The sequence below is a fragment of the Augochlora pura genome, chromosome 7 (assembly GCF_028453695.1).
Source record: "Augochlora pura isolate Apur16 chromosome 7, APUR_v2.2.1, whole genome shotgun sequence".
Classification (NCBI taxonomy): Eukaryota; Metazoa; Arthropoda; class Insecta; order Hymenoptera; family Halictidae; genus Augochlora; species Augochlora pura.
Window position 1 is genome coordinate 34678112 of NC_135778.1, and position 26354 is coordinate 34704465.

Consider the following 26354-nt stretch of genomic DNA (forward strand, 5'->3'; position numbering starts at 1 on the left):
TGCAGATAGCAGGAACACTGTTCACCTAAAGTACTATCTAACTACCTAACCACCTAACATCGAGAATTTCACGTGAGAACTAAAATCGTTGACAGATAGAAGCGCCTCTGCCCACGTAATTAAGAAACTCGAATTCACGGATCGATTTTCCGTACAACAACAAGATCCTTAGTGTACTGTCGCTGTCAGTTCCATTTGGTCCTGTCAGCTGGTGAAGAAGAGGAACGATCAAAATGGTAAATCCCTTCGAAATTTCTGAGAACATGATCGCCTCAATCGATGATCACAGCATTAAGAACGAATGTTACCTTTACTTTTTTAGTCGATCTCTGAAAAAATAATGACGATCATGCAAAGGCCAGGACAAGATCCTGTTGCCAAGGACGATGTACCTTGGTGGATGAAATATGCTGGCCGAGGACTCGGTACTGTAGGAAGTTTAAGTACGTTCTCGAAATTGATATACTTTAAAATACGTCATGTATTTCACCATTGACCCACTATCATATTTATCAGATTTTATATAGTAAGAGAATGCATATTATGTTCGAACTCTTATACATAGATTTACAATATTTTAATATAACTTGCATACGAAGCTTGTAAGTTTGTTTTAGTTCCAAGGAAAGTACCTAATACCTATATACTTTAATTGATCTAATGTTACGGTTATAACTTTGCAGGACATGTTATTTTTTATTTGAATTACTTGTAAAGAAAGTGTGCAGCAAATAGAATCTGCTACTTTGGAAGATCTGTATTAGTTTTATGTTATAATTTCAATGAATTTGTTGCAGTTGCAATTTTTCTCGGAGCATGGAATTGTGTATTCATAATCTTCGGTTCTATAAATTGCCTAATTAGTGGCCTGTGGCAGATGGTGGCTGGTTTTGTAGTTGTAATGATAGAGGCACCGTGTTGCTGTCTATTCATTGATTTTGTACAAAACTTAAGCGATTGGGTGGAACAGAGACCTTATTGGAATAGAGCAGCGGCATATTGTTTGTAAGTGCACCTTTCGGATAGATATTTTAGTGCTTTCTGTGCTGTATTTTTTTTATTTTGAATGCTACATTGTTTCAGTTGTAGATCAGATGTACAGCATTTTTTTCATTATTTCAGGATGGCAGTCCCACCAGTCTTCGCTTGTCTTGGGATTAATAGTTTATTCGGCAGTGGCCTAATATTTGCAACAGGTGTAATATATGGATTGATGTCGCTTGGGCGAAAGTAAGTATTGCCCTTATTTATTAAATAATATACATATTCTGCCTCTTATATTTATTTCCAATAATCATAAGGATTCCTTGTATTTGATTACACTAAACAAACTATATGGTGTGTTCTGCAATAATGTGTGCACACATTTGCTTTTAGGTGGAAGAGTAACTGTTTTTATTACCTTGTGTTCGTTTTTATTTGTGTTTGAGTTTGTTGCTATGGGTTTTGGGTAACTCGTATACATAGTGTTTTAAGTTTAAATCACAAATTTTGAAAGCATATACTGCAGTCAAACTAAAACAAACATATTTTTTATAAAATTAGAGGAACTAAAACTCGGGGTTACAAATAAAGGAATCAATTATATAAGAGTTATTATATGATTAATTATATATACATGTGTATACAATTATAAATTAATTATATAATCTTATATAATAGTGAATTTTAAAACTCCCAAACGAATGTCTCTACAGAGTCATAGAGATAAGTTTGTAAATATTCACTTGTTAGAAGTTGAAACACTGTGTATAAAACTATTAATAGAATCTATTATTAAAGATTACTGAATTGATTAAATATTTATAACATGGCATCATTAAATTATAATACTGAATAATAATAATATATTCGATAAGTATAATTTCCCAGTGTTGTTGCTAATACACTAATAATAACAGAGGATCCAGGCCCGACCAAGCAGGAATGACGTCGGGTATGGGTTCCCCACAGGGTTCTGTACCTCCTTCTACTACAGATCACCCTACAACTATCGTGGAGGATCCTGGTGACTGGAGGCGTTCATAAATCATCAAACATTCATTGCACCACTTCACTAACCAGGCAATAATATAAAATGTTTAAAATTTATTTTTACAATTGTAGCTTCTGTAGATGTCTTTTAAACCTTTACAATATGTGCATTATAATTTTGCTAGATTTTATAGAGTTGGAATTACAAGATCATGTTTCATTACATACGCTTTGCACATCTCATTGATCTACTTCATAAAATTTCTACTATAGTATTTTCTTATTTATAATACGTGTTTAAATTTACAAGGTGATACATGTAAATGCCAATTCAGGTTTGATTTTAATTTTGGGAAAACAGTGCCTTCAATGCTTTACTCTTTGTTATATTTGCACTTAAACCATTTCATTAATCTTTCATGTTACAGTGTGCACCTTTGATAAGATTAAAAAAGTACATGTACATTGTTCTTATATATGTTAAACACGTTTATATCATTCAAAGCAATCATCTGCATGCCATTATTTGTTCTTCCAATATGTAAAAAAGAAACACCAATTTATGCATATAGAAATATTTAAATTGCAGCTACTGTCACAAATTTATAACTAGTATTAATGTCTAAACCTTCTAATTTTTTAAATAACTTATTAATTCTTTTAATACAGATTAGTCCTTCAATTCATCAATATTTGATTCCGTTATTACATTTCAATTCTATGTTATGCATGTAGAATATGAACTCTGCATAATAATGAAATTTACGTGTTTTTGGTTCAGAACTTACTCTGAATTATGTTTAATGTATATATTTATGTAATGTATATCTTTTCTAAAAACATTTCGCTTATAATTAAGTATACGATATACAATTGTAGAAAATTGTTAAATTTAATGATGTGTAAATTTTTAGGGCTCCCCTTAGCGAAATGAGATCATCAGCGACAACCATTGAGGTTCCTTCATCGAGTATGCAGGCCACTCTTGTTGAAAATGCTCAACCAATCGATTTTTCCAGAAAACCGGATAGTAATGTTTGACTTTTAAGAGCTAATTGGCGAAAATTTATCATTGTGTATGAATGATGATGAATGCAGACTTGGTCGAACAATGATCAGCCAAGCCCATGAACATTCATTATTGCAATAAATTATTTATTTATTTTTTAATAATAGTATGAAAATTGTATTGCATAAAAATGGTATTGGTACTATTTATGATATAAGTTGTTTGTATTATTTGTGTCAGGGTTTGAATGAAATATTAGTCAATTGTTTTTTGTTATGATAACGAAACATTAGTTACAGTAAGTTTGTTTCGTCATACACACTGTCTAATACACTTCCAGTTCAAAACTTTGGTATTAATAACAAGAATACAATGCATCATTATAAATTACATATCGCTTGCTCACATAAATGCATGTACTCATAAATGTATAGTGAGAAAAATCAGGTCTCGATCTCCTGTTTTAAATAATGCCAAAGTTAAAGACTGCTACACACAAATCATATTCTAAACTCATATTCATGGGCTTGGTTTCCATGTGGTCCTACTACTTGTAACGTGTGTCATACCAGCATGATCTAAGAACGAAATTCGTGATGAATACAGGTAATTATCGTACATTAACGGATTTTGGATGTGCTCGACTATTGCAGTTTTATATTTTCAAATATATAAGTTGACTTTTCTAAAAACAAAAGTAACACTTCCAAAATCAAAGCATTTTAAGACTTTAAAATAACTAACTCAATAAGGTCTTGAAGATGGACGAGTCATAATTTGTTAGTTGCATAATTTTTTTCTTATACATACTTTTTTAATATTCTTCTCTCTGCCAAATTAATTGTATATAGATATATACACGTTGATTCCTATATGTATGTATATGAATTCATTCTTTATCCGATACATATGTAAATTTCTGTTACGTGTATTTTTATATAACAATTTTAGAATCTAGACTACCGAACTGAATTTCTTGTAGTAAATATTTCATTTGCATGGCCAAATATAGTTTTAAAATTGTTTAAATGAGTCCACTATTTTTTTGTGTGATGTGGCAAAGAGAAGGAATAAAATGAGTTGTGCTGTTGATAAATTTTGTGGTATGTGAGCCAGTTTTTATAAAACTATATGTATACATTATGTTTAGTACTTTATAATAATTAGGTTACATATTGTTTCATTCACGACTGTTTTCTTCAGTGATAAATACACCAACAACTTTTGCTCATTATCAGTAATACTTTAATTCATTTTTTTTTTCATCATGTATCTTTAATCAAATAAGCATTTATTTCCAATTCTAACTTATCGAACTACTCGATCATTTTCTTTCCCTACATTCCTATTTTAAACTAATTTATTTATTAAATATGTAAGTTTATGCAGTTGATATAATGTTCCACAGTTAGGTAGATTTTTAGACCCATGATATTGATTTTTATATAAAATCTGCCAAACGAATTTAATTTAAATGCCATTTTTAGAGGCATGTAGATGAATACGTCGTTATAATTTATGTTATAAACCTAGTGTTTATTGTGATTAGTATATTTCATTGTAATTGTTTACAACTATCGTTTTAAGTATTTCATGTTAACCCTTTGCACTCAAAGCCATTTTAACTTTAAATCTAAAATAATTTTTCTAGCTTGTAGTATTTCCATTTTACGCGACAAAGTGTACGTTATCAAAGTGTATGTTACGATTCATAACAACAGTTTTACAGTTAACAATTTTTTTTAATCTAAACTTTGTTAGTATAAAAATTATTTTGGAACGTGATAGAACAATTTTAGTGGTGCCTCAGAGTCACCGCTCGAGTGCAAAGGATTAATATCGTGTAAAACATAACATACTCACATTACACATATGTAGAGCGACTCAATGTGCATAAAAGAGAGGGAAAATATGCAGTGCAACACGCTTATACATCGCATGTAGTTTACATAGAGACTACACACAGTGGTCGCCTGAAATTTTCATCTTTTTTTTTCAACGTTTTTTAAATAACAAAAGTTGAAACTTCACGTTTTAGTAAACATGAAAAGAATACATATGTTGTCTACCTTGATACAATAAATGCCTGTTCGAATCAAGTCATATGTAATGTTAAGCGAGAACATAAATTGTATAGTGTACGGTGCAAGTCAAGGATTTGATTGGAAACAAATATTGAGCGTTTTCATGATCTCATTCAATTGAAATACTTCATATAACGAAGAACCTGTACATTTTACCAAACACAAAACATATTTGTGAAGATTCACAGCAAACAAAAGAACAAGAAACATCTAGAACGACTTGTTGAAGAGTAAGATGTATAGACTAATACAAGAAACTACATCTGCGGCACTTTAATCGAATATCATAAGTAGGAATAAGGATGAATATTATAATTATATTTTCCTGTCACGAAAAATGTGTTCAAAAGTCCGATGGTTTATAGTTTCACATGTACTTTTGACCAAGTATTAATGGGCAACGTCATACTCCGTAACGGGCGTATGTATATATAGTTGACTATAGATCAGTAAATCGTGTATAAATTTTAAAGAGGCGAATAGTTTCTTTGAACTGTACTGACATACAGTATGTAGATAATAAGCTTCCATTGCATAAAATGTCAGACTAGAATCTATCATTCATGTACTGCTTACTACTTTATTGTGATTATCACGCAGCTTCGTATATTCATATGAAGAAAATAGATCTATGTAAGAAGAGATTATGAAGGAAAGGGTCGAATGTGTTATATTCTTTGAATAGGAATTTATTGAACAGAAGTTTGAGGTACATTGTTATGTATGTATTACATTAGCAATTAAAGTAACATGTTGATGTGCTTGACCATTCTTTACATATATGTATAGTGAAAATTGTCAATAAATAAGTTAAATTACTGAAATTACACTAATGATTATTTAATCATCTATTAAGATAATTTCATGAATAAATTACGAAACATTATTTTATAAATATTGAAATTCAGAGAAGATAATATACATTGAAGTCCATATTGCGACTTTAAAAACTGGAAATATAAAAAAAGTTTGAAATAAAAGCGGAACATTTATTCAGAAAAATCAATCTAATCGCTTCCACTGTCGAGCACGCAATAACTGACTCTACAACAACGTTCGGCCGAACGGGTAACTGAAAGTTGCCCCCACCATTGACTTCGATAAACGTTAATCACCGTCATCGATGGCGATCAATAATTTCGGTTATTTATAGCTATTTACCAACGAAATTAATTGCACAAATTAATCAGTAGATTATTGAATCGACTTTCTTTCAATTTAAGTCTTTGGAACAATCCGACAATTTTCGTAAATCTCTAATGTATACTGTAATTATATTTTAATTAAATTATGCATATGGTAAAGTATATTTTTCTAAAGATTCGAACGAATCATTAAAATAAATATTTTTAAATCCAACACGAATCATTGAACTTCCTAAAAGAAATAGTTCATATGGAACAATTAATTTCGATATGTCGCAGGCATAATAAGTACACTTCTACGATAGAAACACACAGAGAGTTCTAACAAAGTAATTTCAATAATTTTTTGCATATTCTACTTGTAATTAATTAATTATAAACGATTTTCCGTTTTATGTTTCAATATTGAAAATTTCAGCAAATGATTCGTATCTCTTCTCCCATAAGGAACCATGTAATTTCCGGCAAGAATTTTCTGCTGGTCCTAAACAGCCGAATAGCGCCAATTCCATGCAGCGGCAAAACGTTCAAACTATTGGTCAACTACCGACGAAAAGTTCTACTGTTAGTAGATAGATGGCACTGGCAATTACCGGCACGTCGGTAATTTGGCTAACAGTTTGGGTTTTTTGCCACTGAATGGATTGGCGCTACTCAGCTACTTATTCTCGCTCTAACTTTCATATGTCCAAATGGAAGAGTTTCAGAATGTAATTATTTCCCTGTTTCCAATAAATATTTTTTAATGTTCGAGGACTTAAATTAAAGCTTGAAGAATGTACTACACGAGAAATGTATTAAAAATTCAAATGCAACGGTTTTAAAGGTGCGGTTGCATTGTAAAGTTCTGCACGCGTGCGCATTGGATACGTGGTATTGGCCACACGGATATTTTCGACGCTACACACGGCCTACGTTTCCTGAACAACGTAACCTCTTCAAGTACTTGCGATGTGGCACCTTCCGTTTTAACATATTTCTACTGTGCTGGTTGGTCGCCGATCCCGTCGGAACAAAAGCAATGGTTGTCGCGTGAACGACCGTCGTCGAGAAAACGTTAGTGCCGTTGATCGTGAACATTGCCGACGGATATGATCGTACGCATGTAGTGGAGAACACAAAAAGATGAGATTGTCATTATTGTTACTCGGTATTTTGTCTTTCCTCGACTTGTACAAGTACGCGAGCGCTTGGGATAATGACGAGCTAGAAGTGTTCGATGTCGTCGAAGAAGTCAATCAAAACTTTTACGAGGTCCTCGGAGTCTCACAGGTCTGTTACCGATTTCTCATTGACGGATTTCAACTTCGATATACTCTAAAATGATTAAATTAATGAGAGATAAAATTCATCAGAATGATCACCGTTATTTATTTTTGTCAGACTGCAAATGCGTCGGAGATTAAAAAGGCGTTTAGGCGGCTGTCCCTGCAGCTGCATCCCGATAAAAATCCCGCAGAGGATGCGGAACAACAATTCAGAAAGGTAGGTCAAGGGAATCAGCGACATTCTGAAGTAAAATTAATCATTGAATTCTATTTCAGCTAGTTGCTGTATATGATGTACTGAAGGATTCAGGAAAACGGCAACGCTATGACAATGTGCTGGTCAATGGCCTGCCAAATTGGCGGTCAGCTGTGTATTATTACCGCCATGTGCGGAAAATGGGAATGTTAGAATTAAGTGTAATTTTATTCTTAGTATTTACTGTTGGACAATATCTGGTAGCCTGGGGTGCATATTTTGAGAAGAGATATACATATGTATGTAAATCCTCCTCTACTGTCACAGAGAGCTATTCTGAATTCAATAGAAAACTAATTAACGATTTCAATGTAGGAGCAAGTATTAAGAATTAAGCTTCAGAAGATGCAGAAGAAGAATAAAAAGGGTAAAATGGATGTACCAGATCTAGCAGATATTTTGGAGAAGATTCCTACACCAAGCATTTGGAATACTCTTCCATTCCAGTTTCCAAAGTGGATTGTAAATTTCATATTGTCCATACCCAGTATCGTGCGTGCAATGTATAATATGTTAGAAGAACGAAAGCGTAGGAAAAAAGAAGAAGAAGAGGCACTGTAAGCGAACATTATCTAAACATAGATCAGCATATTTTTCTTTATCGTTTTAATCATTTTTCTACACATTATTTCAGAGCACAAGAGCGTGAACAAGAGCCGGAGCCTGTGCCTCGCACCAGAAGAAGGAGACCCGGTTTCACTCCACAAGAAAGAAGTAGTAACAATTACAAAGAAGTTACAAAGAAATCTAACGATCAGACTAATCATGTCTATCAAAAACCTGCTCCGTCTGGCGGAGGATTGTGGGTAGATGATGATATATTAGAGCTTATAAAGCTCGTGAAAAAGTATCCTAGTGGTACGCCTGAACGATGGGATAAGATTGCTGACGCCATGAACCGCACAGTTGCGGATGTAACGTATATGGCAAAGAAGGTGCCTACTTTAACTGATTCATTCATCCAAAGTCCCGGTCTGTCTGAATAAGCAAACATTAAATGGAATGTACATTTAACAGGTGAAAGACGAAGGTTTAAAGCCCAGCTCTCTGTCAGAGGAGACTGTGGTAGAAGAACGTCCGAAAAAAGTCAAGACCCGAGCTGAGAATGTGGACAACGTCAGCGATTGGAGTCAAGAGCAACAAAAAGCGTTCGAGGCAGCGCTTATCAAATACCCTAAGGGCACGTCTGTAGATAGATGGGAAAAAATAGCGAATTGCGTCGAAGGAAAAACAAAGGTACGGTAGCTGCGTGTTAAAGTAATAAGTGCTCTTGAAGTACTATTTACAATTTTCTTTTTGTTAAAGGATGAGTGCCAAGTAAGGTATAGGCAGTTGGTGGAGTTAGTAAAGAAGAAGCAACAAACTCAGTAGCCTGCCATGTACAAGATGTTCCTTTGACAAAAGTGTGTAGTCCATACAATCAAGTCCAAAAATGGTATTCAATTTATGTCACGAGAAACTGATATTTCAAGGCTGTTGTACAACATTTCATATAAATAAATTACAGATTTCTTAAGGATTCTCTTACACATAAATGAAATATAATTGCAATTAAGAGTGACGAAACTTTATACGTAAAGAGGGACTATTGCTCTTAACATGATTCTATTATTAAGTGTTTCTGGAGAATGTATTTATTTAATAAATTTAATAATTAATTAAGAGAAAAAGACTGATGCGGCACAATGATTAAAAACTCTCCTGTTCTGTGAGACTAACGCGGTATTAGTACCGGTTGTCTAATTAAGTACGCGGTTTACTTTCCGAACCTCATGAGACATAGTATATAACATCACAATGCCAAAGCATATGATACTCTACTATTCTTTGAACAAGCATCGATACTGCATTTGTTAAAATGAGATGCGCTCTAGTGTAAAGTGCAGTTCATCTCATATATTTTTAGAAATTTTATCAATTCTCTAATTTAAAATACACTTAACGATACACTTATACAAAACATAAATTATTCTATATACTCGTTATAGTTTACTTTATTATGTAAGGAACAAAAATGTTACGAGAAAGAATCGATGTAAATATGGAATAATGTTCGACGTCAAATGTATGCTCGTTTAATGTTATTATAATCCACTCAATTTTGTATCGAACATAGTAAATCAAAAAAAAAAAAGAAATTACTATATTTACGATTTTATGTTCTTCTCACGAGTTACTTACATTCGTATATGCATGTGATACGAAACTTTGTACAAATTTATTTACAAATTGTATAATAAATATCTTAATTACGTCTTCTACGGACTCTAGATATTCGCCAAGCGTTTGGTTCCTCGTATTTATTGTAGAGTGGCTCCAGTCGTTGATTCTTCTTGAATTTACTGAGTTTTGTCGGGTCACTGAATTTGAAGAAAGCTGGGGCAAACTCCACTAGCCATTTTGGATCTATGGTTGTTACTTCTCTCATGTACTCTTTTGTTGTTTGTACCAATTCGTGATAAATGACCTATAACGAAACGAATTATTAATTTCTTATTGCAAAATAATTGGAGAATTTGATCTTCGATTCACCTACCCATTCAGGTTGCCTATTAAACAAAGCACTGCTCGGGTGAATATAAACAACCTGGCTGTCCACCAGCGTTCTGTATCCTTCTTGGGGATCCTTTTTCGCAGCGTTCCTGAAGAAACCTGAGCACACAGCTTTCTGAATCCTTACGGTGTTCTTTCCAGCGGACACAACATCCAACTTATGCCTATTAAATAACACATAATAAATTAGTATTATTTCACAAAATGATTAAAAGGAAGATATAATTGCTCACCTGTCCATGATACCCAAAAGCTGTTTGCGTACATCTTGTGCACGTTTCAGAGTCCTAATTTGTACAAAATTCTCATAGCACCAAGCGTTGCTAAATTTATTATTCCTCCAAGAATTATAAACAGCTAATAGAGTTAAATGATCGCCTTCAGGCTGATTGAACTTAGCTTTCTTTTGATCTGCTAATGCTTGTTTATCCTTTGGTCTGTAGAACACGTTCTGTACAGAGAGCATGCTGACAATTGTTAATATCTCGTCAGAACATTGTAGGTGTACGCTCATGATCAACATCTTTGATAAGTTGGGTTCTAATGGGAACTCCGCCATTCTTCTGCCCAATCTCGTCAAGAGACCTTCGTTATCTAAAGCACTTAGACTGTGCAAAGATTCTAAGGCCATAATAAGTGATTCCACAGGCGGCGCATCCATGAAATCAAAGTGCAATAGGTCATTGATGCCCATGGTTTTGAGTTGCAATACGGTAGTGGCTAAATTGGTGCGCTGGATCTCCGGAACTGGAGTGGGCAGCATTTCATCCCTGTAAGCTCTTTCAGTATAGAGCCTGTAACATTTTCCTGGACCGGTTCTGCCGGCCCTTCCTGCTCTCTGCTTAGCAGCAGCTTGACTGATCGGCGTTACTATCAGACTGTCCATCCCCGTCTTTGAATTGTATACCTTTTGCTTGACGAAGCCAGGGTCCACTACATAATAAATACCATCGATAGTCAAGCTGGTCTCAGCTATATTTGTGGCTATTACTACCTTCCTGGAACCTGGCGGAGCTGGCTCGAATATCCTGGTTTGCATCTCAGAAGGCAACGCAGAATACACTGGCAGAATGATTAGTTCTGGGACATCAGGGCCCAGAGACTTCATCCGTTCGTACAAAATTTCACAAGCTGTGTCGATCTCCTCCTGACCAGTTAGAAAGAGTAATATGTCGCCTGGTGGCTCTCTCAAGTGAATCTGCATCACTGTAATCAGCGCAGCATCCAGATAATCTGTCTCCGGCTCCTTTGTGTACATCACCTCTACCTCAAATGTTCTGCCAGGAATGGTGAAGATTGGAGCTTCGAAGAAGTACTGTGAAAACTTCACAGCGTCTAGAGTGGCACTCGTGACGATGAGTTTCAGGTCCGGCCTTCTTCCTACCGCCTGTTTAAGTAGACCAAATAATACATCGGTGTGAATTGTGCGTTCGTGTGCCTCGTCCAACATTATAACGGAGTAGGTTTTCAGATCAAGGTCCATAAGACATTCACGAAGCAGCATACCGTCAGTCATATACTTGATGTTGGTCTCTGGGCCGGTGCAGTCTTCAAAACGAATCGTGTAGCCTACTTCTTGTCCCAAACGACAACCAAACTCTTCAGCCACTCTTTTAGCGACTGACATAGCAGCCACTCTCCTAGGTTGAGTGCATCCAATCTTCCCACGAGCTGTGAAGCCAGCCTCGGCCAAGTACTGTGTGATTTGGGTGGTCTTTCCTGAGCCTGTTTCGCCAATTACTATCAAAATTTGGTTGTCTGTGACTGCCTTTACTAGATCGTCTCTGAGCTTGTATATTGGCAAGCTCTGGCGTTGCTCTAGCAAAGTTAGATTCGTTTTCTTTCCAAAGGACGACTTTTTGCCGCCTATCACGTGCTTCTTCCATTCGGGAAGATCCTGAGTTTGCAAACCAATGCCTCGCATATTCGCTACCAAAGTCCTGCTTTCAGCTTCTGGCAAAGGGTCAATCCAGTTTTTATTAAGACCCGTCGGCACGGAGTCCATCTCTTGCTCTCTCTGCAGCATCTTCTGCTCCCTCCTCTCTTTTGCCAAGGCACTTTGCATCATTGCAGCCTGCGCTAAAGAACCATCAGGATTTTTAACAATGCGGACAGGACTTAGATCTCCAAGCGCCCGACCGTGACCATGTAAAAACGGCGGTTCCTCTTCCACCAATTCAATTTCCACGTCCTCTTCCTCGTCGTCCTCGCGTGGAAGAATTCCAGTTTCCATGTCAAACTCTGGCAACTCGTTTCTGTCGATGCAGGATGCGGCAAGCATCTGCTTTATCTCCCACTTCTCAGGGGACGACAACCTCTGCACACGCTTCCTAGAACAAGTCTCGTCCTCATCCCAGTTGCCCTGTAGTTCCAGCAACGAAGTTGGCCTATCAGGATTCCGCAAATGTTTCTCGTCTTCTTCAGTCTTGGCCACAGCCACCACTGGGTTCAGATCTCTGCCGGTTTCTTGATCGACGTCCTTCATGCTCAAAGAAACCTGAAAGCATCACATTTTAGTCAAGGATATTTAGCAAAAAGAATGTATATATGTATATTCCTGAATATAGAAATGCTTACAATGACATCTAACTACAAGAATTAATGTAAACCTGATTTCTTAGAAATCTAAAACGTTTTAAAGTCATTAACTTCAAACGTGGAAACAACGTACAGTTCAAAACGTCGTCAGAACGTAAATTTCAGACGTCGAAACAACGTTCGGTATGAAAAGTTTTTAAAACGTTTTCAAATCTAAAATGAACGTAAAATGATTGGTACCTTTTGTCCACCAATATTAAGAACTTTCACCAGGACTTTCTGACCCCTAGAAACTACATCACTGGCACTGGCAACTCTTCCTTCTCTCCGTAATTGGGAAATATGAACAAGTCCCTCCCATCTGCGTTTCAAGCCTTCCAACTGCACAAAGCAGCCAAAAGGAACAATATTGGCGACTTTGCCAGAGTAAATCTTGCCAACTTCTGGATCCATGGACATCTCCTCGACAGATCTCGACCGGGATCTATCTGATCCATTTCTAAAGGAAGAATGTCTGCCAGAATGTCTGTCCTTGTGATCACGGGACTTTCTGTCTCGTGATCTCGATCTTCTACGATCTTTCGACTTCTGACTCTTTCTGTCCCTAGATCTCGAACGAGCACGTGATCTAGAATGAGACCGTGATCTATGCCTTTTCTCTTTACGATTGGACGAACGCGATCTATGTCTCTTTTTGTCTCTAGATCTACTCCTTCTTGAGTGTTTAATCTTTTTATCAGTTTCTAATGGCTCGCTTTCTTTTTTATTTTCGTTGTTAGACTTCTTGTGAGACGGTGCTAATTCTTCCAAGCTTGCCATTGCATTGTTAACTACATCGTCATCCTTGAGTTCCTTAGTATCTGCCACCTTCGGCTCATCATTTGGCAAAGCCAAGCCAGGAAACTTTTGGGCTAATTCATCTTGTTTAATGTTAAATAATGCAGATTTGTCCTGCGTTGGTTTAGAAGGTTTCATGTGCTGTATTATTCTTAAGAGATTGGCCATAAATGATTCCTAATGGAAGAATGGCACATTATAATATGTAAAATTAAGAAAAGTATTAATTATGGCTCTGTAAATTACTCACTGAAAATTCTGCTCCATTTTCTAGGAGAACTTTTTTAAATTTGTCGAAGGTGCTATTTTTCTCTGCTAAATGGATAATGAACTCGGCTGTAAAATAAACGAAAAATCATGAAATCGTCGGACTGTTTTTACGATTCATTGTCGGAATAAAATGATCACTTACCCAAGTCCTTGTCGTTCAGTCCCAAATGATTCTCCAATTCGGTGCAAATCTTTGACACTAATGACAAGTGTTCGAGCTTCGCAACCTCATCCATATTTAATTACTTACGTGAGATACTAACGTGTCCGGAATGGAAAATTAGACTAATAAATAATTCTAACGTACCACATGACCAGAATCACGTTTTGGAAAAATGTTTACACACAAAGCGTGAGAACAACGTTCATGAAAAGTAACGATTGCATTCTCGGTTTTAGAATGAGCAACTAAAAATGGAAGTCGAATTGCGGAGACGCCTCGAACTACAATGCACGTGACCATAGAGAACGAATGTGGCGCTATACTACAAATTAAATTTCTCTTTTATCGACTGAGTAATGTGAAACTACGGTCACACGAATCGTTAGGTGAAAATCTTTCCAAATAATGTGGAAAATTATTGTTTTCCATACAAAACTCATATTGACACTTTCTTAACAGGTTAAAATAAAACCATTATCTTCGAAAATAACTTTATTTCTCTCATACGTTCCCACGCATTCAACACATTATCCCAAGTGTACTCCCTCAATTCATTAAATACAGGGGGTGGCCAGCACCCCATATGTTTTACGATCGTCGCCCTGCAGTTGCCCAGGCGACCGTGAAACCTGAAATAAAATAAGTAAAAGGAAACGGGCCCCAACAGTCTCAGTAGTTGTCCGAGCATGACGAAGGAAATGATAAATATTTGCCATCCAATGATCCATGGTAAACCGCCTGCAAAGAAATCTTTTCTTGCAAAGAATCAAGGAAATGTCTTGCAAGAGAAAAAACTTAAAGAAATGGAAGTGGAGAAGAAGGCGGATCACAATCAAAACATCATTGAGTCATCGAATCTCTCTTTGGATCAGCTCTGTGATATGATCACTGTGATTGAAAAGAACATTACTGGCAACGTTTCAGAGATTGAAGAACATCAGGTTTGAGACAAAGATTCTTAGAATCACTTGAAGAAAAATTACACCTGTACTGTGTTTTTAGTTGGAGCCTGAAAAGGATGACTCTAAGAAAAAAGGATGCAGCACTACTACTTATGAAGACATAATGTCCTTTCTGACAAAACTTGAAGAGGGTAGCTGAACAATATAGTAATTGAATAAAGTAGTTTAACATTCATTAAACTTTTTCATTCTGGACTGAATTATGTAACACTGTAGGTTCTCTGGATGAAACGAAGGTGAACGTACCAGAAGTGGACCCTGAGATGCTTCAAGAAATCTTTGTTAAGTCACAGACGTACATTTATGGCAATTGCAATGGGTACGAGTAGCCAGGATATTGCTTACTACAACCTTAAGAACATAATTTTTTTTTTTAAAGAGTGGTTCCTATGGGGATTACGAATCACGATTTTGAGGATGATTTGGCGACAGCTCGACTACGGCTGGAAGAACAAGACGCTACGATAACATTGCTAAAGGAACAACTAAAGTCCGAAAGGAAAGCAGTCTATGAGAAGCTTGAATCCCAGAGAAAAAGCAGCGCTTCCAAGATGAATGCCCAAGAGGACAAATACAAGGCTATTGTCAAAAGACACCAGAAGTTTATTGAACAGTTGATTGCTGAGAAAACTGAGCTAACTGAGAAATGCAACTCCCTGGCACATAGAGTGAAGGATGTTGAAGTCAAGATGCAAAGGGATTTGAAAGCAGCATCTGACAGGCACTCTGTGGAGCTGCAGAGGGCAAAGGAACACTTTGCTGCTGCTGAGAAGATCAAGAGGGAGAGGTGGATTGAAGCTAGGACCAGCAAGATCAAGGTTTCAATTGTGATTTCTTTTAAATATGATATTAGCTAGTCTTTAGAATAATTTAAACAGCCGATTACGTTGCAAAGGAGATGACTGTAAAGGGACTAGAGCCAGAACTAAGGAGCATGATGGAGCAACATACTGAGGAGATTCAGGGATTGCGAAACGCCCACATGAAGGAGTTACAGGATGTGGAACTGCGTGTAATTCGTAGGTCCAATCAGCAACTGGAGCAGTTGCGGCTGGAACTGACTGCTAGCCACGAGAGGATGGTAGCTAACGAGAAGAATATCTTGTGGACCAGATACAAAGACAAGTTAACAGAACAGGAGAGTCAGTTCAAGGATCAGCGAGGAAAGCTGATGGAAGAGTTGCAGGCAGAGCGGGAAAAATCTAGCAAGAAACAAGCTGAACTGAATGCTGAGTGCGAGACTAAGTTGCAGGAGCTGCATCAGCAATACCAGGTGCGATTGCAATTTGCTATTTTTCTTCTGGTAATTGTAAAAAGAGGGTGTTTTCTTAGGGAGAACTGCAAGCACTGAAGCAACAGCATTTAAATGAGAAGAAAGCCCTTCAGGAGACATTAAAATCGGAATGGGAGGCTTGGATTGTTGCTTATAAAAGGCAGCAAACCTTAAAAATCGAAAGGGCTGAGAATAGCATAAGAGCTGAGTGCAACAGAGAAAGGGATCGACAAATCGAACTCGTTATTGAACGTCTTGAAAAGGATTCTCGGGAGGCGAAAGCAACTCTTCAACAACAGTTTGACTGTAAGCTCAGGTAAAATTAAACAAAACAACGGTGGAAAATTGTTTGGTATTGGTTGCTGGTTGATTCTAGGTCTTTTAGAGAGAAGTTCAACATGGATCTACAAACTGCAATGGACAACGAGCAGTTGCATAAAATGCAGCTGATGCAGGCCAGAGATAAACTAGACAGAACTGAAGTTTTATTGCAGACCACAGACAGGAAGTTGCAGGATTGTACGAACGAGCTAAAGAGAGTAAACGAAGTAGTAAAAAGAGTAAGTTTGGAAAGAGATGATGCTAAAAAATTGGTCAGACAGGAAATAGAAGGCGAGAAGAGAGACCTAGAAGAAAAGATTCAATCGCTTTACAAAGAAATCGCGCTGATCAACGCTAACCGGGACGCTTCCCTGGCTCAATTACACAGCAGGTATATTGCTGCAACATTTAAATATTTAAAACGATATTCATTGCCTTATATAACCGTGCCATATTTTTTAGAATTAAATTGATAATAACTCGGAAGGTCCTGACGATAAATAACCTCACGAAAGAGCTTGGTGATGTTAAAGCAAAGTGCGAGCACTTGGAAAACTTATTGGATCAACAACGAAGAGAATATATTTTAAAAAGTTTATGAACCACCACGTGTTAGTAATTATGCGCTTTATCTCTTTTTGTGCGCTCAGTAGCATTTAAAATATGATACAGTGTTCTTCAAACAGTTACGCAAGTTGCGAATAATTTTGTTTTATAGAAAACTAGTTTCTTAATTATGCTTATTATAATTTTTAAATATATATAGTGAAAAAATTTTCATATATATATATTGGCGCAACTCGTTCTTGCGTTAAAAGAAATCAATTATAGGGCTTTGACAACCTCGGTTATTCACTAATGTTATCGGTAAATGTCCATTCATACTTTCTTCACGATTTGAACAACATCCTCGTCGCACAATACGTGATCCTTTCCCACTTTCTGAGGCTGATGTTTCACAGATGAACCCCAGACAAGGGCGCTAGAAGTAGAAGATTATTAGCATAAAGAAAGACTTAATGTTTCTTCAGAATTAAAGACGATTTTAAAAGTACATACTATTTGAACTCTTTCGCAATAGATCTGTGAAGTTTATTGCAAAAGTCTTCGACTGTTCTCTTCTCTCTGTTTAAAACTACAGGAGAATTATAATCTGGAAGTTGACCTTTAGGTTTGGTATAGCTGTAATAAAGTGAGATGGTGCAATTAATATAATAGCTTGCGGAGACAATAAAGCGACCATTCCGAGCACTCACATTCTAACTAGCTGCAGGTAATCCCACATTTTCTCAAGCAGATCGTCGAAGTTCCATTTATGGTGAGCAGAGATCGGCACACAATGTGGTATTTTGTAAATGACATCTAATTCTTCGATACTGATTTGATCTGAAATCAAGCAAGTTTGAACAATCGTTTTGTGAACTTGTTCGATAAAGCGTCCCAAATTATTACCTATTTTATTGAGCAAATAAATGCACGGAACATAAACACGGTTTCCCTCTATCACGTCGATTAGATCGTCCGAAGTAGCGTCGTAACGAAGCGTAATATCTCCATTGTGTATCTTGTACTCTGATAGAATGCTTTTTACAGTTTCCAAGTCCAGTTCAGACTGGGGACACTGCGAAAGAAGAAACAAATTGAAAAACAACTGCATAGCCACTATTGTTCATTTTATTTTAATTTAATTACCGTGGTTTGAAAATTGATGCCACCTTTGTCTTTCTTTCTGAAAGTAATATTTGGTGGTTGCTTATTCAACCTTAATCCAAAGCCTTCTAGTTCATGTTCAATTAGCCTCTTGTGACCAAGAGGTTTCAGTACATCCAAAACAATGAATATTAAACTACAAGTTCTGGCAACTGCAATGACTTGTCTACCTCGTCCTTTGCCATCCTTTGCACCCTCTATAATACCAGGTAGATCTAGTAACTGAAAAGACAAAATCAAAACGTAATGTCTGGGTTATTAATTATCAAAGGTGAATCAAATACCTGTATCTTTGCTCCTTTATATTTTATGCAGCCCGGGACAGTAGTGAGAGTAGTAAATTCATATGCAGCAACCTCCGAATACACACCAGCCAAAGTACTTAACAAAGTAGATTTTCCCACGGATGGAAAGCCTGCAGCAAACCAACGAGTTAATTCTTGTATCATATGAAATATACGAAATTTCTATACGCACCAACAAAACCAATTCTAGCATCACCAGTCTTGGCCACCTCGAAACCTTGTTCACCACCACCACCACCACCCTTGGGAGTGATTAGCTCCCGCCTCAGTTTAGCAAGCTTTGCTTTGAGTAAACCTAAATGACCGGACGTGGCTTTATTTTTTTGGGTCCGGGCCATCTGTCGAAAAAATAGTTTTATGAAATGATACACGGGGGAACGTACATCTGGAAGAATTTCATGGAGGCATAGAGGTTACCTCAGCCTCAATCGAGGCGATCTTCTCCAATATCGTACTCATCTTGGATAGAGCTTAATCAGTTCTCGTTAACTAATATCTAGAATAAGCTTTCTGTTTAAAATCTCTCAAGTTCTTCCATTACAAACTCCAGCGATTACTCTTTTCATTCGTTAGCTTCACACGTGCTGACAATTTACACGCACTCTGTTACTTCCGCACGTTTCATATAATGGAAAATGGCTAAACACATGAAGAAGTTCGCATTAGCAACGATGGCGCCATCTTCATCTGTACTACAGTTTCGGAATACAAGAACAAGAAATGTAAGTAACCTGCGCAACGCAAATCCTACACATAATGTATGTGGATCCCAAGTTTCTATAAGAACATGATAAGGTAACGCTTTATAATAACAACGTTTTTATTGAAATATATTGCTCTGCAGTTATTCCATCAATACTTTTTGAGATACATCAATCCATTTTGAAGATCTATTTCGATCTATTTTATAAATAAAATTCATTGGAAAGTTTAAAGAACCCATTGCTTTTATAGCACATTCCATTTGATAACTTATCACGATTTATGCACACAAAATTTAATCTTGTTACTCGCACAACAATTACACTTTTCATAGTTTTTATAATCTAAACTGATAAGATAAAGATTATGTAGAAACACGATATAAAAATTTGTAACGGTGCCAAAAGTTTCGTTATTAAAATTTATAATAAATTATCGATAAAATATAAAGTGAAGAAAATTGATTAAGTAGAAATTTACATTGTCGAGCACAAATTTGCAAGCCGCCGACTAACGCCAGTGCATGCAGTGGCAAAAAGCTCAACTTGTTAGCCAATTTATCGATAATTATCTATAGACGGCTGCAGAACGATAAATGTCTTAGAATTAACTACCAGCGCCATCTATCAATAAATAGTACACCTGTTCGGTCGGTATTTGGCTGATAGTTTGGGCGTTTTGCCGCGGCACGGAATTGACGCTATTCGGACGTTTAGGACCAGCAGAAAATTCTTGCCGGAATTTACATGGTTCCTTATGGGAAAAGCAGCACGAATCATTTGCTGGAATTTTGAACATTTAAACGCAAAACGAAAAATCGTTTAAATCTAATTAATTACGCTTCAAATATGCAGGAAACGATTGGAATCGTTAGAAGCCTCTTCTATGTATTTTTTAATTATAAAAGTGCACATACTGTACCTGCGATTTACGGTATTAATATTTTTCCCAGCGGCGGTGTCAAAGTCCGGGGTTCCAATCTATAAATCGCTCTCGTTCAATCAATCATTAACAATATTTTAAGAATTCAACGTTTTGTCCAATGCGTGTAGCGACATTGTGAAATGTGAGAATTACAAAGACGGAAGTGCTCCTGCAAAAGAACTAGTCTATCGTAAAGGGAGAAATGATAAATTTGGGAACGTGCAATGGAATATTGGGCGCGAATCGAGCGATAATAAAATAGTGGTAGGTCTATTTTTAATCTCGTGAGTTGTTGATCGTAATTACACGCGGTAATTGGGATGTCGATGAACGATCGGTGTCGCGGGATCGCGTTCGCCGGGATCGAGGGTCGATTTGAAAACGATGACGAACGAGGTGAAAGGGGCGTCGGAACGGAGCGCCGCGGCGCCGAGAATACTCGCGTGTTTCGTAAAAAGAAAAGCGCGAAAGTTCGGTGGTTGTCTCGACGTAACAGGTGGTTAAACTGCTGTAAAACAGCTACAAGGTTTGAGAAGGTCAGACTTTGGCGTCGAGAGAAAGTAAAGTCGAAACTACTATTACCATTACTGCTGCAACTACCGTTGCAACCGCTGCTGCTTGTGTCACCGCTGCCATTATCGTTACATAGATCCCCCGGTGGACCCGAGGACTCCACGAGAATCACCCTGAAATTGACACCTTATCGACGAACGACGCGAAAACGCGCCTGAATATCTGTGGAAAAACCATTTTATTTGCGGGCAAAGTCGCATTATTTCGACGCTCTCCTTGGACTCCCTGTCGGACTGTCGTGTTCGCATCGGAAGAGCAAACTGCAAAGTTCATCCGGAAGATGGTCGCGGAGGCTGTCGTAGCAGGTAAATCAAAAGACACTGTTGGTTTTGTTTCGTTTCATACACTGTTTGTTCTAAGTCTTCGCCAGAAGGACCTCTCGAGTATCGTACAACAGAATTGAAGAGTAATAAATTAATGGAACGTTTCGTCATTTATACATCCGCCTCGTCCTCCGAACGCGATAAGGCCGAACCGAAGAGACGGTGGTGGGAGCCAACGTAAAATCACAAGATCCAGAAAAGACAGAGCGATACGGAACCGAGAAACGTGGAACGGGGACTGGGGCTCTCTCGCGTCTATACATATATATTTATGTTACAAGAATGCTCGCTCCACATATATTATAAACATATATCTGACCGATACATTTATAATATACCGAACGATGCCCTAAGTACGCCGGAACGAGGAATTCGAGTGCTGTCTCGCGCACGCCGGTCCTCCACGCATTCGATCTGAACCGCGACCGTTCTCTCTGCACAGCGTCTCACCAACGCTTGTATACACCTAGTCAACATCAAAATAAATCTATACTCATCGAGGAGGTGGGATAGGGGGAACGGGGGTGTATGTACACGACAATGTTCTCGTCGCAGCGTTCGTTTCGCGAGGGTTCGTCAACGTGGTTGTCTTCAGCGAGCCGGGAAACAGTTTGGTCTCGTCTCGAGAGTTTGCGTTGTCCCGAATCCAACGATCACTGTACCGAACGTACGCGGCATCAGTCAGCCGAGATCACTGTGTTCACAAGTTCACGGAATTCACCAGGGCCTCCACATACCCTCCTCGTCCCTTATCGGCTGCTGGGGCAATGGAGACGGAGACCCGATGCCGGTGACGAAATCGCTGCTGCTGGCGTGACTGGACGGCCTGTCGTCTTGCGGGATGGGCCCCTCTGCTGCCAATCGGATGGTGAACTGCTGCTGATGCTGGCTGCCGCCGGCGGTCTTCAGCTTCTTCGAGGTGGTGGTGAAGTCCAGCGGCTGTTCCGGTTGCAGCTGCTGCTCGAGCCGCGGACTTTTGCTGGACTTGGGGCCAGCAGCCGCGTTGCCAGAGGCAGACGCGGAGGCGGACGCGGAAACGGAAGCGGAGACGGAAGCGTTACCGGAGGCGACGGCGACGGCGGTCTGATTCGCCACCGCCGCGACGGAGGAGGCCGAGTCCTGCCACTCCTGCATGTCCTCGTGGCTCCGTTTGGCGAGCTTGTCGGTCGCCTTGAGCAGGGACATGTTGGTGGCGGCCCAGATCGCCGTCGGCGGATTCGGCCCAATGCTGATCCCGTTGGCGGCGGCCGCAGCGGCTAGCTGCACGTAGTGGCTGGGCAGCAGGAAAACCACTTGGCCGTCAGGCAGCCGCGAGGGTATCACTTGAACCACCGACAGCATGTTCGAGTTCTGCTGGGAGCCGGGGGCCTGATCGATGATCGGTATGCCCGTGGCTGGTGGTGGCAACGGCGGAGGTGGCGGCGGCGGCGGCGGGGGAGGCTGCGGGGCCGGCGGGTGATGATGAGGATCGAGACCGGCGGTATTTAGCTGGCCGAACGCAGAAGCCGGCCGGCCGTTGACGCCGCTGCCGTTGCCGCCGTTGCTGCTGCCGATGCTGACGTTGCTCGCGTTGCTGCCGTTGCTGTTGCTGCTGTTGTTATTATTGTTGTTCTCATCGCCAGCGGTGGTGCTGCTGTCCGGCCGGGCCGGTTCGACGTCCGGGATCTCGGCTTTGATCAAGCCGGCCGGATTCAGGGCCGTGCTGCAGTGCGCGGTCGATGCCACGTGATGCTCCAGCGGACCGGGACTTCCCGCGCCCGTCACTCGATCCGTCACGCTTCCGGGACTGCTGCCCAATCCGCTATCCGGCCTCGAACCCAGATCCAAGTCCAGCTCCGACACGCAACTGTCCAAGTGACGCAGCAGCCTCTGCTTTACCGCAGGGTCCATCGGCGTCGTGTTCCCCGTGATTATGTCCGGGGCATCCAGGTATCGACTTACCTGCGGCGTCAAAGTCCCGCTCTCAGACACCGCGCTCTCCTCCTCGCTCTCTCTCTCTCTCTCTCTCTCTTTTTTTCGCTCTACACGTCTAACCGAGCCGACGGAGTTCCAGGAATGTCGGTCCCCCCGTCGGTCCCCGTCGGCAGAAAGGGACTCTCGAGGAACCGATTCCTGGAGCTCCGGTCTCAGAACGGAACACGTACCTCCCTCGAGCAATCTTGATAGCCAGCCTTGTACCTCGATAGGCCGGGCTGCGCGAGCGACCGCTGCCTCTGCAAGTGGCGGACTGTCAGCTCGAGAATGTCAGCCTTCTCCAGCTTGCTGTGCTTGGTGTTCTCCAGCCGGGCGCTGTCGAGGATGAGCGCCTTTAGCGCCGCCAGCGACTGATTGATCCTCGCCCGCCGTCGCTTTTCCATTAGTGGTTTGTTAGCCTGGAACACGGCGACCGGCCGTCGGTGCTGTTATGAAATTCGCGAGAAAGACGGGGAGAAGAAAGGAAAGTGGGAGAGAGAGGGAGAGAGGATGATGGAGAGATTGAAAAAGATGCGAACGCGTGTTCTACTCACTCGACGACCGTCCGGATGTTTAGGGCTCGGGCTGAGACTGGGGTTCGGACTGGCAGCCGGACTCGGTCCCTGGTGCAGACTCTGCTGCGACGACTGCTGATGCTGGTGCTGGTGCTGGTGGTGGTGATGGTGGTGATGATGGTGCTGCCTGTGACCGCTGCTACCGGCCGATTTCTTCTCCTGATGCCTCAACGATTGAAGACGAGCGGTCATCTTAGCAGGCCGCGCAGGCCCTCGCTGGTTGTCGCGGTGCCAACGGGAGTCGTGCGGACGGTGTCGTCGACGACGGGGGACGGCGACGGCGACGGCGACAGCGACAGCGACGGGGACGGGGACGGCGACGGCGTCGGCGACGGCGGTGGCAGCGGGAGCAGCAGGAACGGCGCCGGCGACAACAGAGGCGGCGGTCGCAGAGCGTATTTCGATGCCCAGAGTAACCGGCCCGACGCAGCCGAGGCACTCAGCATCTCGCGGTCCAGACAGCTGCTACTTAGCGCGGCGAACTTTTCGTCTGACTCGAGCTGTCTTGTTCCACTCGCGAGAGCCGACCACGATCACGCGTACGCGCGTTCACGCGCTCGTGACATCGACGGACAATGCCTCCTTGATACGCGCGGGCGCGCGCTATCAGCTGAGACTGCTCCGCTCTCTCGTCCGTCTTATTCCAACAAGCTCTCCTCTCCGGCGCTTCTCGCGCTTCGACCCACTCGCGAGTGAAAGCGCGCGCTTTCCACGCGGTCTCTATGCACGCGACTTTGAGCGACGAGCCCGCAGCCGGAAAGTTTCCTCCGGAGCTTCGCCGAACGCGGTGTCACGTGCACTTGGTTCACTCATGATCACGATCCGGACGACTCCCATTCGGACGCACCGATCCCACCGCTCGCAAACACTGTCAATTAGCACCTCGCTGCCGGGTTTCCTATCCGGTCTGTCGCGGCGCGAGCAACGCGGCGACACGTGAAGCGGGCCGAGAGCATCTTCTCGGCGACGGCATGCACCGTGCGAGAGAGAGAGAGAGAGAGAGAGAGATCGGCCTGTGAGAGGAACTGAAACTCGGGCCCCCGGACTATGCTACTCGTACTCTTATTCGTACTCAGACTCGGCTCGGACTCGAGTACTCGGATCTGTGTTCGCGCGTCGACGGAGCGGCGTGTCCTCGTTCGACGAGCGACGGTGACGGACTGCGAGTCGACGAGCGGCGGCTGGCGGCTCTTCGCAGAGATTCGCGCTTGTGTGCGAGTCGTAGGCGAGAAGCCGGGGCCGCGCGCGGAGGATCGCGCGGAGGATCGCGCCGCGGTTGGTCGTGCGTGAGGCGGGGGTCGGTTCGTTCGTGGCTGCTTGCCAGAGCCGCTGCCGCTGCCGCCGCCACCGCCGCTCGCTCCGCCGCGCCGCTCGCTCTGCCGCTGCCACTGCCGTCAAGGGGCCCAGAGGGAGGATGAGGCGAGCTTGCCCGCTCACGCGCGCCCTTGCCTGCGGCTACGTGCGCTTTTCCCTCTGCCCTCCCTCGCCTCCCTGCGCTCTCTCTCTCACTCTCTCTCTCTCCCTCTTTTTCTCTCACTCTCCCGCTCTCCTCTTTCCTATCGCCGCTCGTTCGGCCCTCGTCGCTCTTCCCGCACGCGTGCACGTACCTGTGCTCTCCTCACGCGTCCGCCGTTCCCAGCGGGCACCAGCCGGCGAGTTTCACGCGACCTACCTTGATCTCTTTTTCCCTTCCTTTCTTTTTACCGACCCTCTCCCATCCGCCCTCGACCCTTTATCGCTCCACCGGCGACAATGGATTTCGGTGGCCACGGTCCTCTCGCGCGAGAATTACGCGAGCCTCCCGTCCTTCGAACCTCGAGTCTCGAAACGTTCCAACTCTTTCTCTCTTTTCTCTCTCTCTCCTGATTTTTTTTTTTTTTTGGATCGCGACGAAGGAGCCTCGAAACGTTTCAACTCCTCTCGCGCACCGATCGCATCGCAATCGAAGCGGTCTCGAAACGTTCGCGGCTCTTCCCGATTCGCCTAGATTCGCGCCGAGCATTCTCCGATCGCCGGAACTGCTAAGCGAGTCGATGCGACGAGCTTCTTTCTCTCCCAGCTATCGGTAGCCTGGAATCGTTCGAGTCGAGCGCTGGTACAGCGATTCGATAACAAAATTGCTGGGCTCGGGACCCGAGCCGGTTAAAGCGCTTGCAAACACGATTATAGGAAGCGATTACCGGTGACCGTCGTTGTTCCGCGTATATCGAATGGTCGCGAAACTTTTTCGAGGGCCCGGGAGAGCGCGAGTGGAGAGAAAGAGAGCCGACGAAAAGTTGCCGCGGCGGCCGCTTTTAGGAGCTAAAAACCTAATCGGTGGTCGGGCCCGATCCGTCATCGTCTATCGCGGCTCGACCATCGGTGTCTATCGTCGGATCGGCGGTCTCTTTCTCTCTCTCTCTCTCCCTCTCTCTCTCTCTCGTTCTCTGCGTCTATATTTCGCGGTGGTGGGTTGGCGTCTCACGCGACGAACGAAAAGGCGGCGATGGTAACGGTGCGGCGACAGAGAAAAAGGGAAGGAGAGAGCGAGAGAGCGAGAGAGTGGTGTGCGTGCGACTGGATATGGGTGAGGATAACGCCGCGATGCAGGGAGTTACGACGACTCGCCGAGGAAAGGTGGCGGAGGGGTGTGGGCT

General features: G+C 41.5%; 6 protein-coding genes across 9 annotated transcripts; 3 read left to right on the plus strand and 3 right to left on the minus strand.

Moving 5' to 3' along the window:
* Window positions 1-15: 15 nt before the first annotated feature.
* Window positions 16-4668, plus strand: Fwe (calcium channel flower). 2 transcript variants are annotated; one of them, XM_078185126.1, is made up of 6 exons: window positions 16-236; window positions 323-443; window positions 798-1005; window positions 1123-1230; window positions 1902-2064; window positions 2889-3025. In XM_078185126.1, the coding sequence occupies exons 1-5, from the start codon at window positions 234-236 to the stop codon at window positions 2026-2028; spliced, it is 567 nt and encodes a 188-aa protein (XP_078041252.1). In that variant the 5' UTR covers window positions 16-233; the 3' UTR covers window positions 2029-2064; window positions 2889-3025. The 2 variants fall into 2 exon arrangements, with proteins under 2 accessions (XP_078041252.1, XP_078041251.1); XM_078185125.1 differs by lacking the exon at window positions 1902-2064 and having other exon boundaries at window positions 2889-4668.
* Window positions 4669-6979: 2311 nt separating this feature from the next.
* LOC144472537 (dnaJ homolog subfamily C member 1) lies at window positions 6980-9394 on the plus strand. Of its 2 annotated transcripts, XR_013494432.1 has the most exons (8): window positions 6980-7484; window positions 7596-7697; window positions 7757-7975; window positions 8052-8293; window positions 8371-8671; window positions 8754-8972; window positions 9042-9171; window positions 9244-9394. XR_013494432.1 is itself a non-coding variant. In XM_078185719.1 (7 exons), exons 1-7 carry the CDS (start codon window positions 7338-7340, stop codon window positions 9105-9107), a joined length of 1296 nt encoding a protein of 431 aa, XP_078041845.1. In that variant the 5' UTR covers window positions 6983-7337; the 3' UTR covers window positions 9108-9252. The 2 variants fall into 2 exon arrangements, 1 of the variants encoding a protein (XP_078041845.1); XM_078185719.1 differs by having other exon boundaries at window positions 6983-7484; window positions 9042-9252.
* On the minus strand, window positions 9073-14333 carry Pea (ATP-dependent RNA helicase pea). Its single transcript, XM_078185718.1, has 6 exons — window positions 14077-14333; window positions 13915-14000; window positions 13068-13841; window positions 10523-12786; window positions 10273-10453; window positions 9073-10203 (listed from the first exon to the last, which is right to left on the minus strand). Exons 1-6 carry the CDS (start codon window positions 14168-14170, stop codon window positions 9982-9984), a joined length of 3621 nt encoding a protein of 1206 aa, XP_078041844.1. The 5' UTR covers window positions 14171-14333; the 3' UTR covers window positions 9073-9981.
* A 457-nt stretch (window positions 14334-14790) lies between these two features.
* LOC144472533 (centrosomal protein of 131 kDa-like) lies at window positions 14791-17259 on the plus strand. The gene is given in 8 exon segments (XM_078185717.1): window positions 14791-15025; window positions 15027-15190; window positions 15276-15354; window positions 15439-15877; window positions 15955-16332; window positions 16392-16648; window positions 16709-17044; window positions 17116-17259. Coding segments are annotated over 8 exon segments (2022 nt in total). The 5' UTR covers window positions 14791-14795; the 3' UTR covers window positions 17255-17259.
* A 4-nt stretch (window positions 17260-17263) lies between these two features.
* On the minus strand, window positions 17264-19548 carry 128up (GTP-binding protein 128up). Of its 2 annotated transcripts, XM_078185715.1 has the most exons (9): window positions 19400-19548; window positions 19086-19307; window positions 18841-19006; window positions 18648-18778; window positions 18346-18585; window positions 18106-18274; window positions 17910-18039; window positions 17713-17835; window positions 17264-17635 (listed from the first exon to the last, which is right to left on the minus strand). In XM_078185715.1, the coding sequence occupies exons 2-9, from the start codon at window positions 19125-19127 to the stop codon at window positions 17533-17535; spliced, it is 1104 nt and encodes a 367-aa protein (XP_078041841.1). In that variant the 5' UTR covers window positions 19128-19307; window positions 19400-19548; the 3' UTR covers window positions 17264-17532. The 2 variants fall into 2 exon arrangements, with proteins under 2 accessions (XP_078041841.1, XP_078041842.1); XM_078185716.1 differs by lacking the exon at window positions 19400-19548 and having other exon boundaries at window positions 19086-19316.
* A 1651-nt stretch (window positions 19549-21199) lies between these two features.
* Sidpn (bHLH protein similar to Deadpan) lies at window positions 21200-25574 on the minus strand. Its single transcript, XM_078185714.1, has 3 exons — window positions 23698-25574; window positions 23335-23562; window positions 21200-23131 (listed from the first exon to the last, which is right to left on the minus strand). The coding sequence occupies exons 1-3, from the start codon at window positions 23908-23910 to the stop codon at window positions 21908-21910; spliced, it is 1665 nt and encodes a 554-aa protein (XP_078041840.1). The 5' UTR covers window positions 23911-25574; the 3' UTR covers window positions 21200-21907.
* Window positions 25575-26354: the final 780 nt, after the last annotated feature.